We start from the raw sequence: 17,839 nt of genomic DNA, 5'->3' as shown, positions 1-17,839 counted from the left end.
ATATAATATTATATTATATATAATTATAAATATATATATTTAACATATATGAATAAGTTGCAGACTAAAAATGATTTTTATTAGTTTTGGAATAGGGTCCTTATAATGGCTCAGGGCCAATCTTTTCTGAAGAATAAGTAGCCTGGGTTTTTGAGAATATATTTAATTAGTCTTTTATGCACTAACTATTGACTTCTACAATAGAAACTAAAAATATATCTCTTCTTTTGTCTGCCATAGATCCAGCTCTTTCTATTAGCTGTACGAACAGTCATTTTTAGTCAGTATAAATAGGACTATTTTATGAGTTAATATTAAGATTACAAAAAATAAGTACTCGCAACATCATACAAAGCTGAAATGTGAGCCTTAAACTTGCTTTTCTTCAAAGTCAGCCTTGATTATTTAAAGTTTTCTGTAGAATTATAGTATTTCCCTACAAATTTCATCGATAATTAGATCCATAGAATCAATTTTAGGGAAATGTTGGAGTCAACACTGCACAGAACGCTCTATTACTTTTGTACCAGCTTCAGTAGAACAGAAGACTCCTATGTGAACAGTGAATTTTTAAAATGTTGTTGTTGTTGTTATCATTAGGAATTTCATATATTATATTATATAAGTAATATACTATCATATTATGTGAGGGACACACTCTCATATATAAAATATTGAATGGAAGTGACGTTTTATGCTGTGAGTTAATTGTAGCTGCAGAACATGTTCACAAAGAGAAGTGATGTGAACTAAGGATCTGTGCAGTTAACCCTAAATAACCACCAAAGAGATAAAAATCCAAAGGTTGGGGGAAGATGAAAAAATGAATAGCAACATGGTGTACTTGCACCAAACCATATAAAAATACCATTAAATGATTAAACTCTGGCCCAAGGAAATCAGCCAATATTATAAAAGTACTATTCAAAGAAGTTAGATAACATTAGAATATATTATGTCTTGTCATGCATGCAGATGACATAGATGTTTGAAACCATTTGAGTACACATTTTATAAAAATTCTTTTATTCAGCTCATATGGCGTAATATGTGTTGAATGTTTCCCATGGCATTTTTATGTCATTGATACTGAATTGTTTTTCATGAACATTTACCATCACATTAAGATTGAAGCCACAGCTGTGTTTTTTTACTTTCCTTGACTTTGACTGTATTGCCTAGCTATTGAAAATCTGCAAATAGTGAGTCAGTGGGCATAGCAGATGAGCCACTGTGTGGAATTTTAATAAAATATCAACTAATCAGAAAATAGGTTTTAATTTTTTACACAAAGAATATTGACCCTGTGGAATCATCAAACAATGGAGATGTTTTCTTTAGTGGAGAGTAAAAGTGCAATTTTATATTCAGGCTAAATATTTCTGATTATGAAAACCATTTGAAAGTAGTCAGCATTGGGGACACAACAATGGCATCATTGGTGGCAAGTAGGGAAAAGCTTACCTGTCATTCATCTAAGTATAATCTAATGTGAACAAGTAAGTAGGACTTCAGAAAACCAAACGTTGGTACAATTTTGTTCTCATAATATTTCTTTATTTTTTATTTATTCTTCTCTCACATATTATATCCCAGCCATAGTTTCTTCTCCCTTCTCTCCTCCCAGTCCCCCAGCTCCACCACCTGTCTCCTGAAAATCCACTTTACCTTCATAAAAGGGCGAGCCTCCCAGGGTATCAAGCAAACATGACATAACAAGTTACAATAAAACTAGGCATATACTCAAATATTAGAGCTGGACAAAGCAACCCAGTAGAAAAGGGGTCCTAAGAGCAGATAAAAGAGTCAGAGATAACCCCTGTTTACACTGTTAGGAGTTCCACAAGAACATCTTGCTACACAACCATAGCATATAGGTAGATGACCTAAGACAGACTAGTACTGGGTCCCTAATAGTAGATACCATCTCTGAAAGCCCCTATGAGCCCTGCCTAGTATACTATGTGGGCTGCGTTTGTGTGGTGTCCTTGACCATTCTGGCTCCTACAATTCTCCTTTCACCTCTTGTACAGGATTCTCTGAGCTCCACCCCTAATGTTTGGCTCTGAGTCTCTGCATCTGCTCCTATTCTTATAATGTAAGGAGAAAAAAAATGATAGTAAACAACTGGACCAATTCCGACAAAAATAGCTTTTGATTCCTTTCTTATTATAAATTGTGCTTATTTTTTATGTTATAATTTTGGCAGGTGGAAAACTTCTATAATGTAATTTCTATTCTACAATATAAACCAAACAACAAAAGTCTTATTTTATCATATCATTCAATCACTTTGTTTTTAGCTACTATTTGATGGAAAATGAATATGAAGCATTTTAAACCAAACAAAATGTCTGTTTTATTCTGTTTATATTTTAATGACAAACTATAAATCCTATTTTGGAATGTGTCCTTTAAAACATAAAAATTTAATAAAAGAAAAAATGCTCATAATATATTGAAAATAGCACAGACCACAAGTTATTTAAATGACATAAATTTGGCACTGTGTAAAATATAATCCTCAATGTTTCAATGATTAGAATGTTAATGCTGCAGGAAAATCTCTAAATTTGTATGTAAAATGGGTGTTCTTTTTGGCTTTTCTCTCTTTAAAATTTTAAATTTCTCTTTACAAAAATGTCATCCAACTTTGCATATTGAACACATCCCTCAAGTCCCAGCTCTCTTTTTTAGCTCTGGTCTCTCCCTAAAGTGAAGGCTGTTTTTACTTTCTTGTCCTATATGCAAATGTGATTTGGACCCTTGTAAGGAAGGAAGATCCAGAAAGGTTCAGTTGCAGTACTCATGCAAAAAATTAGAAAAATTTCGCAGTAGAATTTCTAAAAAGAATTAAAAAAAAATAACTAGCACCAGCTTGCAATTTTCTAATTAAAAACATTAATTCACACCCTCCCACCTAAGAATCAAGAAACACAAAGTGAGAGAAAACTTATGACCTTTATCTTTCTGAGACTGAGTTAAGTTTCTAAACTTGATTGCCTAAAATTGCATCAGTTTTTTTTCTGTAAATGGAATTTTGATTTTTTTTTACTAAAAATCTCTATTTTTCTAAGTGTTATAATTACTTAATTCTGTGGTAATTTTATTTTGTAGTGAAGTTATTATGAACAAATATAGTTTTAAATATCCTCACATTAATACGATTTGCAAAATGATGCTTTGTGTCCCAAAGTAAACTCTTCGGACTTACTACATGCCTTCTTACATTACATAGTGGGTGTACAATGTGTGTTTTCAGTGATATAGTTCATCTAGGAAGCATATGTGTGACAATGAATTACTATTTTAAATATATGTGGAGAACATACTTATTTTCATGTCAACAGTAGATGCTTTTACTCCTTTTAAAATACTACTTTCTTATTTTTAAGCAAATGTATATATATGGCTCTGTGTGGATATGTGCATATTTGTGTAGGTACCATAAAGGGATTCAGAGCACACTACAGATGAAGTTAAAAGCTGATATTTAAAAGCTGCCTGAGGTGAATGCTGGGAACCAACAAACATGGGCTCTCTGCAGGATCAGGATACCTTTTTAACAACTGAGCCATCTCTCTAGCCCTAGGAAACTTTCTTTTAATATAAGAAAATAACTTGTATTCCAAGTAATTAAAATTAATGGATCTATGTTAATATTTGTTTTATCAGGATACTTCTCATATTCAACCAAGATTTTCTCCTCAGTTATCATTAGGATTAACTTCAACACCAACAAATATTCTAAGTGAAGGAGGAAAAGGTAAGAATAATGTTATTGGTATGGTATTCAAAATAAGAGCCAGCATTTATTTTACTAGCCAAAACGTCTATGAAAATAAAAATGGAGTAAGAAATAAGACAGATTAAATCATAATAAGTTATAACTATTGTGAAGCTTCAATATCAGTTTAAACTGGACATGTCAAGTGCTAAATTACAGAGATGAACTCAACATTTAAGAACACACTACTGTGCTTCCTGAGTTCAGTTTGTAGCACCAACATCAGGGGGATAACAACCACCTGTAGCTCAGCTTTCGGAGCATCCAACTCCTCTGGCTTCTGTATGCACCTTTGCTCTTGAACGAACATACTTCCACAGAGACATGCACATGATTTAAAGTAACTTTTAAAAATATTTTCTCTTTTTATTTATTCTTCTTTTATACAATACTCTCTAACCACATATTCCTCTCCCTCTATTCCATCCAGCTTGAGCTCCCTCCTCACTTTTTCCCCAGATCCACTGTTCCACCCTTTCTCTTGAGGAAAGAGGGGTCCTCCCAGGGATATCAGCAAAACACAGCATTATACAGTAAGACTAGGTCCAAAGCTTCATGTCAAGGCTGTAAGAGGCAACTCAGTAGGAGGAAAGGGTCCAAAAACCAGGCAAAAATTAGTGATAACTCCAAGCTCATTGTTAGGAATCCTATTAAAACCCCAAACTAACAACCACAACATATTTTCAGAGGACCTTGTGCAAACCTATGTAATTTTAAAAAAAATATCTGAACTATATTTTTACTTATTCTTTATCTTAGCATATATATACACACACACACACATATATGTATATATAAATTTCTTCACACACATACATATATAATGCTGTAAATTAATATGATTATATCTATATATATATATGCTGGAAATTAATATGACAGAAGTTATTCCTTAACCAGCTAGTTCTCCAAATAACCATACAGAGACCCTTTAATATTTCAAGGTTTGGCCTGTAGATGGACAGACTCTCAACGAACTCATTTAAGTTAACTCTAGCCCCATCCAGCAACATGACTAGCTATACCTTCCACTCCTGAAGTCACAAACATCTCCCCTCATGTCTCCTGGGGAAAGGGTCTTCCTATTCTTCCCAGAGTTCCTTTCTCCCTTCCAGGATGTCCCGCTTTCCTCTCCCTAGTGCCAGTTGACAGATGTTAGTCTTTTATTGACCTTGGGGAGCAAGGTTTGCATAACAGAGAAATTTCAAGTCATAAGAATTTAGAAAGAAGATAGAAAGTAAAATTTGAAAGGTAAAGCAGATATAAGAGGAGAAATTTGAAGGGTATAAAAGTAACTTCTTTAAGAAATAACATGAGGTCATTTGTGGAAAGCATGCCATGAAGTAGTGATATAAAAACATGAGAAGAGAAAGAAAGAGATGCTATTCTTCTTTTCTTTATTACTTATGAAAAAGTGTTAAAGACTGAAGAGCTGGGTTCTAACAGAACTTCCTTTAATATACAGTAGTAATCATAAATACCTTTGTCACCCATAATATACACTTCATGTCAAATGCAGGGTTTTCTGCCTCTCTGATTCTGTAATACAGATATGAATGACAAACAAAAACAATAATTGACCAGGAAATGATCAGCAGATAGCCCATTTATGCAGTGACCATTGCCTCAGGTTTCTTAGGCTGTGTGATTTGGAATACTGAAAGAACACTATGAGTTTGACACCACAATGCAAAATTCTGTATAATGGAATGTGGCTGGGGCCTTGAGCTTCTCAGATAGTCTTGGACTTTACTGGGAAACATTGTGAAAATTTAACTTCTAATTCAGCAGCCCTGAACTTCTACATGAATGAGTCATTTTCAGGTGATACAGATTTTTCTGGGGGTTTAAGTAAATTAAACACTTTATAGCATTCAGTGGCAGAGTATCAGCAACATGCTTTTTATTATATGTAGCCGTGAGTCAAAGATAGGAAAAAGTAATCTCTACTTTTTATTATTTGTGAAAACTCAGACAATTGTGATCTTATTTCAGATATAAATGAAACTTATTTTCTGTTAAGATTTTCCCATATTCTGAAAATTATTTACTGTAAAATTCACATAAAATCTAGAAAGTAACAAGGAGTGCAATCCTCAAGTTTAAGCATATTTGTAAACAAAGCGATATTTTACAGCCTATTGCTCTGCGAGTGGATATCTTCACTGAACAGTTCAGTCCATATTTTTTGTGTGTGACAGTGTATTATGCCTTTCACTGTATGTGGTCAATGCCTCATGTTTGTAAAATTACGAAACAACATAAAAACTATGTGTTGGCTTTCGTGCTCTAATGAGAAGGTGTCCTTGGACTTGGAGGCACCAGAACCCCATACCTCTGAGGAAAATCCTCAACAAAGGCATTGCAGCTCCCAGGGGAGGCTATCCCCAGCTGAGCTGAGGTGCTCAGGTGCCTTAGCTCTGTCCCTTCTCATTGCTTCATCCTTTCTTCTCTTCATTGTTTCTTGGCTTCTTTGGATAAGAAGTCAGTCAGACAGGCAGCAAATGTCATGAAAAAAAGATTTGTTGGAAGGGACCAGGGTATGGAAGAAAGAATCCAAGAGGGTCTGTATCTGCTTTCCGGTGTGGACGGCAGGGAACTGAGCAGACATAGCTTCTATATAGGATTTCTTAGGGGGCAGACCTTTCTAGGGCAAAGATTTCCAGGTCGCAGATTGGTAGAATGTCAAGTTCTGAATTTGCCGTGGAGCTCAGGATTGGTGGGTTTTCCTGTTCATGTTTTCACCTAAAATTAGCATAATCTAGGTAGGTCTTGTTGAGAGGGTTGGGATGACCTTTGTAATAGTTAAGAAGGTCTTGGGGTGGGAGTGCCGGCTGCTGGAGTTCCCAGGGCAGGGGCCTGGCCTCTTACGCACCTTACAAAGTTTACAAAGTATACAAAATTTACAAAGGAGTCCCAGTCCCTGGCAGAGAAGGCTTTCCCTGACACTAGAGTAATGTGAAGAGCAAACACCATGTACTTAGTATATTGATGTGAATGTCTCTGAAGTGATTGATCAAAGATAGATGGCGTAGCATTCTACTTCAGCTTGGACCGCTGGAGCACCACCAGCTGATTTCTATCTGAACTGAGAGATGAGTTCGCTTACTTTATTATTTATAGACTTTATAGTAGCACTGATCATACTTGGAAATTTTTCATTTAATTAAATATTTATAAGGCCTTTTCATGTTACCAATCTGTCTCCTATATTTGAGATCTAGAAAGGCTAAAAGCAACAAAGGAAAAAAATCCACCAAAATGTCAAAATTTTTTATCCATTTCCAAAGTAAGTTATGATGTTGTTCCACACTAGGATATGAACCCCAAACCTATTCAGGAATATTTACATGTAATTGTTTGTACCATTTTAGGTTTTCAAAAGAAATTTCTTGAATGGAAGGTAATTTTATATTATTTCCTAAATTATTACATTCATAAGGTATATCATGTAGAAGACTGATTTAATATGTATTTGAAAACCATTTCAGCCTCTCACAGCTGAATTCTGTGATTCTGACTCAACAGAGGCATCAGCCATGATACATGGACAAGGATTCCAACCAGGTAATTTCTGCAATAGTGTAATCTCTGGAAGAACTATTTCAAACATGTGAAATCGTCTCATCTCCAAACTTCTGTTTTTAATTGTTTATGAAAATATTCGATATAAATTATCCAAATATTGCTTTAGAATCATCTTTTCAAAACAAATTATTCAATCATAAATCAAGTATTTCTACTTCATTTGTCTGGAGCCTCATATTGTCCATTTAGAAGCCCCTTTTACCTGCATATACTATGAAAGCATTGCAACTTTGCAGGGCTTTAAATTGATTACTCTAGGACTAGCAAGGTGGTTCAGTAACTAAGAGCATTTATGGCTTTTGCACAAGATGCAGGTTCAGTTCCCAGCATTGATATATCAGTTTGCAACACTGCCTGTGGCTCCAGCCTCAGGTCATCTGACACCATTTTCTGACCTCTGCAGTTACCATGTATGCACAGTACATGCTCAAGCAAACACACTCATATACATAAAAGAAATATATCTAAAATGAAAAAAATCTATATATTTTGCTTGATCTATACCTATGAACCTTTACTTAGCAGGGAAGGAATTTCTCTTCAGGGCTATTGAGGCTTCCCTTGCTGGGTATAAAAACTATGTATTCAGAGACATGTAGTTTAATATCATTGTAAATGCACGCTGTGAGTTAAGTCCACATGATCTGTGTTCTAATCTGTGGTCTACTCATTTCTAATCCACTCATTATTCATTACTTCTAGTGTTCAAAAGGAATTCATACAGTAAAATATCTTGAACCATATTCCTTCATCTTTTCCTAACCTGCAGGATGCAGACTACATTTCACAAAACATCCAATATATTCTAGAATACCGACATTAACTCCATACTCCTGTGTTTGTTCAGATAGTAGTTTTCTACTAATATGTGTCTTAAATGATCTTGTCATTTTGTTTTTGTATGTATTTACTAGTATGCATTTGACATTTTCATATGTAATTCACATTCTCAACTAGTGAACTCAAATCACCTATAAAATTTAAGTAATTTTTAAACTTCTTTTTCTGTGATTATAAAGATTCTAATTCTAGCAATGTCATGTCAAGTTTGTTTAACCACGTAAAACCATTGATTTCTTTCAACAGATGTAGACATAAAACTGGAAACAGAGAGCCAGGATTATCTTGATAGCAGTGAAAGTACTCAGTTATCTGTATGTAACGAATTATTTCAACTTTTTAAAAAACAATGTAATGTTGGCTAAATGGAGTCTTTTAGATGTACATTCAGATTAAGAAGCCCAAAGTTTGAAATCTAATTTTAAAAGTTTCTTATTTGGGAGATTATAATGTCAATTCATCATCTCCCCCTTTCCTTTCCTATTTCCAAACCCTCTCAGATACCCTCCTTGCCTTTTCAAAAAGATGGGTGGTCTCTATTTAACTGAATTGTTAGAATCCTTGGATTTTCTTAAAAATCAACAGTTGCTCATAACTAAGATTTCTTTAGGAATTTCTTTCTACTTTTTTTCTTACTATTCAGCATGTTTCCCTTACTTCATACTTGTTCTATTAAAAAGAATTAGAGGAAAAGAAATCATTATTAAACACTTGAAAACATTAGCAACATTGTACTAATGTCTTTGTTTTTGTTGCACATAATAACTTGAATACTTTCATTCAGTGAATAAGATCAGCTGATATCTCTAATGTACTATGCAGTGATATTAGGTAACACTAGGATATATTAGGTCCTTTCCTAACACAGATTCATGAAACAGATACTCAATACTCTTTAAATTTGATTTATAGAACTGTTAGCCTGCACATCCTATGGAATGCAGTACATTATTCACAAGTACCGACAAAGACACTTTGATCCTTTGAGTCAGATACTTTTTCATCAATCATCAACATAAAAACTGAGACAAAAGTCATAACCAGATTATTTTATTTCCTATTTCTTGACTGCTTGTCTGTTACTGAGTGTCTAGAAAGTAGAAGCAGTAAAACAGTGTTCAGTAGATGAGGCAACATGCTGTACTTTAAAATAACCAAAAATCAGATCAGATGCATGATTAAGTGCTGCCCATGAATTATAATCAGAATAGCATTGTGGGTAGAGAGGAAGGGAATCATTTCTGTTTATCATTTATGTCTCTCTAATACAGGTGGGTGAGGAAATAGGAATTCAGAGAAACAAGCCCTACACTTTTGTTATTATTATACATTATAGAGAAAAAGATGTGAATAAGTGCCTGGAACAATTCAGATAATGTGTGGGGCCCCTGGTCCCCTCCTTTTTAAGGCTTGTGATTACTTCACTTTCCTACTTCTGTTCTTCATGCCTTTTCTGGATTACCTTGCCTGAAATCCCATATCCTCAGAACCCCCTCTCAAATTGATAGCCTTTTTGTTTATTACTGTTACATACATATACATGTACATATATGTATACACAAATTTAGAAGTGCAACCTGCTGAGTGCATTTCTGTTATTGGGTATATATGGTTTCAGAGCTGACCAATTTGTATTAATTAATAAGGAGGTTCATCCATGGGTAAGGCTAATTCTTCCTCTCCCAGGGGTCATTAGCTGCCTATAGTTCTTTGTTTAGGGGAAGGGCCTAATGAAACCCCTCACTTCCATGTTAACCTATCTATTACTACTGACAACCCAATCCTGGTTCAGTTATTTCTAGAAGATACTGTTTCACAGGCTTTATGGTATTCTAGGTCTTACACTTTTTCTGACCTCTCTTTTGTGAAGTTTCATAAGCTATAGATGTAGGAGCTATTATGTAGATTAATCCATTGGTGTGGGGCTTCCTGTTATCCATTAATCTCTAGCAATTTCAAAGAAAGTTTTGGAAATATTCTTTTAGAATAGAAAATTAATTTAAAGATTTTAGAAATATTGATTGAACTCACCATGGATATTGATTTTACCAGAACATCACATCTCTTCAGTCTAAGTGCATTCCTCATTTATCAGTTGGAATAATTTCAAGATCCACGAGTCTTCTAACCGAAGGAGAGAAAGGTTGGAAATATACACAATAAGCAAATAAGTTGAGATGCTTATTAAAATAGGGCAAAATATTTTATACTAAAAATATATATTATGAATATAATCAAAAGTGCTTCAATGAATAAAATATATTTGTCAGTAATAAATTATCTTTTATTTCAATAATAGTTTCAGGAGACTTTCAAGATGAGAGCTAAATTTTAAGTACATTGTAAGCTATCTTTGACTTGAGGAGTTTCAAGAAACAAAGGTTTGGAACAAAGATAAGGAATGACATTGAAAGTGGTGAGGAGGAGGGGTTGTGGGCAGGATAATGGAGCAGGCAGATAGACTGTAAGATGAAAAAATAGCTTACTTAGCAGGAGAAATAGATCATGAACTACCAGGACATAAAAATGCCTGAGAGATTATAAGGGAAAATAACTATTCTTGTTGTCCTCATCAGTTCTAGAAAGACAGAGAACAGTAAAGAGCTGGGTCCAAGCTGAAAATCATTTTTTCTCTCTCTCTTTTATATTTTATTTTATTGGATATTTTCTTTATTTACAGTTCCTGGTCTCCCCTGAAACCCATTATCCCATCTGACTTCCCCTGCTTCTGTGAGAGTATTCCCCCATCCACCCACTCCTGCCTTGCCCCCCTCTAATTACTGTACACTAGAGCACTGACCCTTCACAGGACCAAAGGCCTCTTCTCCCACTGATGCCCAACAAGGCCATCCTCTGCTACCTATGAGGCTGGTGCCATGGGTCCCTCTACATGTACTCCTTTTTTGGTGGTTTAGTTCTTGGGAGATCTGAGGGGTCTGGTTAGTTGATATTGTTGTTCTCAGTATGGGGTTGCAAACCCCTTCAGCTCCTTCAGTTCTTTCTCTAACTCCTTCATTGTGGATCCCATTGGGGACCCCACACTCAGTCCAATGGTTGGCTGTGAGCATCTCAACTGTATTTGTCAGGCTCTGACAGAGCCTCTCAGGAGACAGCTATATCAGGCTCCTGTCAGCATGCCCCTCTTGGCATCCACAATAGTGTCTGAGTTTGGTGACTGGATGGAATGGATACGCATAACATGCTAGGCAAATGAATGGAGCTAGAAAATATCATCCTGAGTGAAGTAACCCAACCACAAAAGAACACACATGGTATGCACTCTCTGATAAGTGGATATTATCAGTGTATTATCAAATACTCAGAATACCCAAAATACAATTCACAGACCACATGAAGCTCAAGAAGAAGGAAGATCAAAGTGTAGGTGCTTCGGTCTCTCTTAGAAAAAGAAACAAAATACTCATGGGATCAAATACATAGAAAAAATGTGAACTGAACGAAAGGCCATCCAAAAACTGCCCCACCTGGGGATCCAAAAAAATATGAAAATATTTTGAGTATATTAATGTGAACATCCCTGGAGTGTTTTATTAATGATGTGCTATGTTGCTTGCTACTAACAGGATTAGCAGTGGCAATATTGTCCTTGATACCCAGTTTCATCCTACCATCTGGAATTGGCTCATTTCAATTACAAACCTCACAGTGCTACGTTTGCACTTATTTATGCTTATTTAGCTAATAATTTTCTTCAGTGACTTTATTTAAACTAATGTGTAGCCTTACTTTAAGATATATCAACTACATTGACATAGCAAACTATAACACAATACCCAAAGTGAAAGTCTCCAAATTTTGCTAACCATTCTGAAAGCTAAATTGGATGATATTTGCGCATTGCTATTATAGGTGAAATTCTGACTGATTTAGGAATATTCATATGTAATTGACAACATGTCCTTTTGTTATATAGGTTTTTGTATTAACTATCCTGAACAAGAGGTAATGATTTTATACTTTTGCTTGGTTCATTACATTTATAAAGTATGGCACATAATGTTTATTTACTACCATTTATATTACATCCACAGTCTTCCACTGAAGACACCGATGTTTCAACTAAAGAATCAGTAGTGAAGTATAGACAAGAATTCCCAGCAGGTAAATTGTGTAAAACTGTTTCCTTTAGAACAAGTACTTAAAACATTTGAAATTCTCATGCATATAGAAGTCTCATATCTAAGGCTTGGCTCCCTCCCCAGATGGCTGGAAATTGATATAGATAATCAAAATATCATTTTAGTATTATTTAATATATAATGATATATTACATATAGTATATAATAATATATAATTTATTATAATAATAATATATAATTTAATATAAGTGGTTATTATATTAGCATTAATTTTAGATATTAGAATTAATTAGATATTCCCATGTTTATGGGTCAGCCTACCCATGTTTCCACTTTGGATGCACAAATATCTTGCAGGTGATCTTAGTTTAGTAAATATACACACTTTATGATCACCCCATGATCCAATTATACATAAGAAGTATGTGTTTCTGAAGACTTTTTAAATGAACTTCATCAGCATAGATGTATGTGAAGAGAAAGAGTAGTCTGAACATATACAACTTATGTATTCCATCAAGTACCATTACATCTTATTTGATAATGTAATGACAGCCTGTAGTCACCTAGGGACCTCAATTTACATTTACACTTATCAATTGTCAGTTTTCTGTATTGTTTCCCAATTAAGTTCTAGAAGATATCTTTTTTACCGTTCTCTGAGTAAAAGATTACATCATTGTTACAGACCTTTACTGAGTTGGCTACTATGTCTCACACTTTTCCATCATGCCACTTATACTTGATATTATCCACATATTATAGGGATGCTCAGCTGTGAAAATCACCAAGCCCTCAATAGGCTATTGTCCATATTTTAGTTATTTATGAAAATGTCAGCATAAGAATGACTTTTGCCAAAATATCAGTGTTTTAGTCATTGATTCTCTTTAATTCATTGTTTCAGCCATCAAAAACTAGTGTCTATGATAGTTTCATGAACATCTAGTATTATTTATTTTACTTATTCTCTGTGTTGGCTTGGAAGTCTATATTTCTGCCATGTTTTATTCTTTTTTTCTCTCTTTTGTTTGTTGTTTTGTTGTTGTTCTGTTTTATTTTTGTCACTTTCTATGACTTGATTATGTGCACTTAACTCTGCCTCATCTGGTATACATTTCCAGACTGATTTTCTACCCACCTAAAATTTCTTTGTCTGCTTTGCTCCTGCATTTTGACTTCTTTCTGTCTTTACTGTAATTCATAAGTTCTCACATAACTAGTCAAAATATCCAGTTCCTCTGAAAAGTCCATCCATGTCACATCTTCTTATACTTTTTAAATTTTGGGTTTAGAGGCAAGTATTTGTAATTGACTAATGACCTTCTGACTTCAAAACATTTTGCACAAAATTGAAATAAAACAATTATCTTTGGTATATTAGGAAAACCTATAATTGAATAATTCACACTGTAAGTTGTAATTAATGAATGAAAGGCCAACACAAATTTATGTATTGGCTGTGGCTTCTTTGGCTGTTGAGATTGGAAGACTCACAGGAAAATGATCACCTAGCCTCTACCACATCAGGGTGTATTAAAGGCATGTGGATGCAGCCTACATACTGAGAAGAAATGCTCAAATTATGTAAATTTTGGTAATAATTTAATTTCTGATTCATCAGGCTTGAAGTCTGAACTCTTAGATGCTAGGATGGGATGCACACATTGCTGGTGCTACAATCAAGCTCAAAGGCCATTTAGCATCCAGTTGTTGACTATCAAAATGTGCCTTTGTGAAATGTCACTCTGACTCTATGGTAATGAGTTACTGATTTCTAACTTATTACATTTGTGAAAACCTGGGCTACGTTTATCTTTGGTGGTATTAACTTTTTGTACCAAAACATATTTTGTCCTTTAGGTTCACATAGCTCCCTAAAACTGCTTTCTAGGAATCCAGATGTGTATGTTTTAAATGAAAGGGTATACTGTCCTCACCATACCCAGTTCATGCTTGTATAAGTAGTATTTTGTGATCTGTTATTCTATAAGTGAATGTCCAAGCTGATCAGTTCAGCCACATTTTTGGTGATAAATGATTTGTGCCTGTTACTGTACTTTTGTGAATGTTTTATGGTTGCCAACTTTCAGGCTAATGTAAAAATGCATGAAAACTTTTTATTGTATATTCTTTTGAATGCCCTTAAATTGCTTCATTGGCGGCACATGGCAGTGTATTGTACTAATAAATTCTGTAATTATAATTACTAACCTTGGATTAGTATATATGACTTTTGTCCTTAGTTCAGCTTTTGAGATGACATTTTTTAATTTAAATAACTTTAATTTTAATTTACTGCATATTTTTGATTTTCTTTCAAGTGGTTAACCCTTATTTTTGTGACACAGACAGATGAAAAATGATGTGAAAGTTTACTAACACTTGAACTTTAGCGAATATCGCAAGCTAAATTCCATGTTGATGGCCATGCTGTTTCTGAATAAAACCATGACTCTATAGAGATATTAACATATAATTGATAGTATGTTTCTACTTAGGTTCACATAAGAAGCACCTTGAATATAAGGTAATAACTTTATATTTTATCATGGCTTATAATTATTGCACCATGTGTCAAACAGAAAATTCAATAAATATCCCATTTCAAAGCCCAACCAGAAAACTCCATCAACTGAAAGAGAGGATTCTGTTCCACCTGAGTCATCACTGTTGAAGTGGGAACACCCATCAGGTAATTCTCTAAAACTTAAAATTCCTGGGACAACTCTTTTAAAACACTTGAGGATGTGATAGCACTTTCATCTCTAAACCTTTATTTCACAAAACATATGGAAAATTAGGACATAAGTGATCAAAACACCCACCATTTTATCATCATAATTTCAAAATAGTTTATTCTCTTATTATTCAAAAAATAGCAGTTAGTATAACGAAGATACATAAACATTGTGTGTGTGCACAAGTAAATTCATATTCCCCTTTAGGAAGCATGCTTTTTATGAATTATTTTATAGATTCTCTATGGAAAGATCACACATTTGAGAATTTTAAAATACATATGACATTTGAGTCATGGTTTATATCTGTATACCTATACCAGCTTCATGGGAGACTAAGGCAAATAATTCTTTCCCAGTCAGGAGCTTTGAGTGATATTGTATTATATATAAAAGATCTGTGTATGAGGTATATGTGTATTACATATGGAAATTCATCCTATCAGTTGACTACATAGGATTTGTGTTCTAATTTATGGTATATCAAATTTGCTGCCTCTGATTTTCATTGTCTCTTGTATCTAATAGAAATTTATATATGGCAATATAATGAAGCATTTTTCTTGCTTTTCCATAACCTACAGAAGAAATCCCAGGTTTAATAAATTTTACTATTACTTTCAGAAATATTGATTACCAGCACCAAATCTATATTCTTATATTTGATCAGCTCATTTTTGTCTATTTTTGTTTAATAGTATTCCTTTCTGTTTATTTTTAAATCTACTAATTATATGGGGTTTTTTGAAGCCTGGTTGTGGAGATGAGAATGTGATATATCTTTATATTTAGGCATGTAATGCTTTATGATCTGAACTGTGCATGGAATTTCTTGTTAATTGTATGTATTTTTATGTAAGTAAATATCAAAACTAATTGAACTTTAAACTAAGAAAACTATTATGTAAGTTTCATAATAACTTTTCATTTGTAGTTGCACAGACTCCTAGTTTATAAATGTTATTTCTAAAGTTTGTTTTAACTATAAAAATACTGCTTGATTTCAACAGAAGTGGACATTCAAATGAAAGCAAATGGCAACCTTAGAAATCTTGATGGAAGTGAAAGTTCTCAGTCATCTGTATGTACTATATTAAATTGGAGTTTCCACTTTTAGATAAATTTTTATTACAAATGTACCATAGACTAAGCTGAAAATTTCAAGACACTTACTAAAATTTAATTTGAAAATTTAAAATTTGATTAGAAAGCACTTATCTAGTTATAAATATTGAATTTTCTTAAAAATCTATTTTGCTTTAGTGCTAAATTTCACTGGTAGTTGTTACCAATAATTTTTCATATTATTCCATTTGTGTCCCTTCTTTTTACCCTCCTACACTGTAAAATCACAAAAAATATTACTACACATTACTAATATTCTAAGACACAGAAAACATTAAGGCCATCTCCTTGCTCTGTTCCTGACAGTTATCACAGGTGTATATTTTTCTTTTCTGAATAAAATTCGTAGATAAAGTCAAAATAATACTCACTGACATAGGCTGACATTAGAATATAGTAGATCTGGCTCTAACTAAAACCACCAGTAGATATCTAACACAGTATTTGTACTTTGTGGGGAAATGTTGGGAAATTGATCTTGTGGAAGTAGAGTGATCCATACTTGAGGTCTCATCAAAGCCATTTAATGCATTTAAGTTTGAATACTTTTTCAGAAAATCTTGCCATCAAATAAATCATTCATCGAAGTGTCACTGTCAAGCTGCTATTTTCCTTGGCCTTGATTAATTTTTCACATATGGAATATCTATGCAGTGACAGGAAGAAAGGAAAGATGCATTGTAGACATAGTAGTTGCTTTTCTTTGATAAAATAACCAAGTAATCAGAAAACACATACTAAGAGATCAGTGCAAATAACACTGGGGCCCTAGCATTATTGAATTCTGTTAAACACTATTTAAGGTTTCTATTCTATAGGGAAAAAGAAAGAATAAAAATTCAGAAAACTCAGAAAGAAACCTTTTGAGTGTGATAGTGACATGTCCAATATATGAGGAAACGGAGGAAGGGTTGGGTATAATCAGGGACAAAGAAGAGAGAAATGATACATGTTTATAGTTTAAATCTTTATAATTCCAGATGGATGAAGCAGCAGAAATTCAGAGAACAAAGCCCATTAACAACATGCTTAAAACAGGGTTCATCCAGAAATGTGTTCTGATTTCTTAATTATAAGAAGATAATGTTTTCACAATAAAAAAAAAATAAATGTACTCCATGAGTGGATCTTCATGGAACTAACTGTTAGTATTTGTTCTACCAGAATACCGTGCCAGATCTTCCCCTGTGCCGCGTACTTCCTTCATCAGTACCCATGAATCTTCTAAATGAAGGAGGAAAAGGTAAATATCATAACATCAACAAGTCATTTCAAAGAATTTTTATTAAATCAGAGGGGGTAGTATCTTTTACTGTACCAAAAGTCGCATATGAAATGTGTGGTAAGTAGTGTAACTTATTAGGTTGTAATACATTATGGATCATGTAAAGATTCTGTCAAGGAGAAGACACAACTAATTATATGGTAGAGTGTCTGTTACATGAGCAGTCCTGAGGAATAAGTTAGTGTTGTAGAAACATGATGGTGAGGAAGGGAAAAGGTTGTTATTCTTTTTGTCTTCATCACTTCTAGAAAGACATGAATTGGAGGACTGGGTCTTAGCATAGCTTCTCTTATTTATAATTATCATAAATATCTGTCAGCCAAACATACTCTCAACTTAATGTTACATATAATGTTGTCCCTTCCAAAATAGT

At 33.8% G+C, this 17,839-nt stretch overlaps 1 protein-coding gene across 1 annotated transcript in view; it reads left to right on the top strand.

Moving 5' to 3' along the window:
- LOC117703198 (uncharacterized) overlaps positions 1-17,839 on the top strand; it is a 175,182-nt gene that overhangs the window by 87,426 nt on the left and 69,917 nt on the right. The window contains 11 exon segments of the mRNA XM_076929414.1: positions 3,676-3,766; positions 7,162-7,190; positions 7,279-7,354; positions 8,462-8,529; positions 10,268-10,358; positions 12,150-12,178; positions 12,268-12,337; positions 14,817-14,845; positions 14,929-15,010; positions 16,067-16,137; positions 17,346-17,424. Of these exon segments, the coding sequence (XP_076785529.1) occupies positions 3,676-3,766; positions 7,162-7,190; positions 7,279-7,354; positions 8,462-8,529; positions 10,268-10,358; positions 12,150-12,178; positions 12,268-12,337; positions 14,817-14,845; positions 14,929-15,010; positions 16,067-16,137; positions 17,346-17,424 (715 nt within the window).

The sequence above is a fragment of the Arvicanthis niloticus genome, chromosome 2 (genome assembly GCF_011762505.2).
Source record: "Arvicanthis niloticus isolate mArvNil1 chromosome 2, mArvNil1.pat.X, whole genome shotgun sequence".
Lineage (NCBI taxonomy): Eukaryota > Metazoa > Chordata > Mammalia > Rodentia > Muridae > Arvicanthis > Arvicanthis niloticus.
Note: the sequence above shows the minus strand (reverse complement) of the source record. Positions and strands in the feature narration are given on the sequence as shown.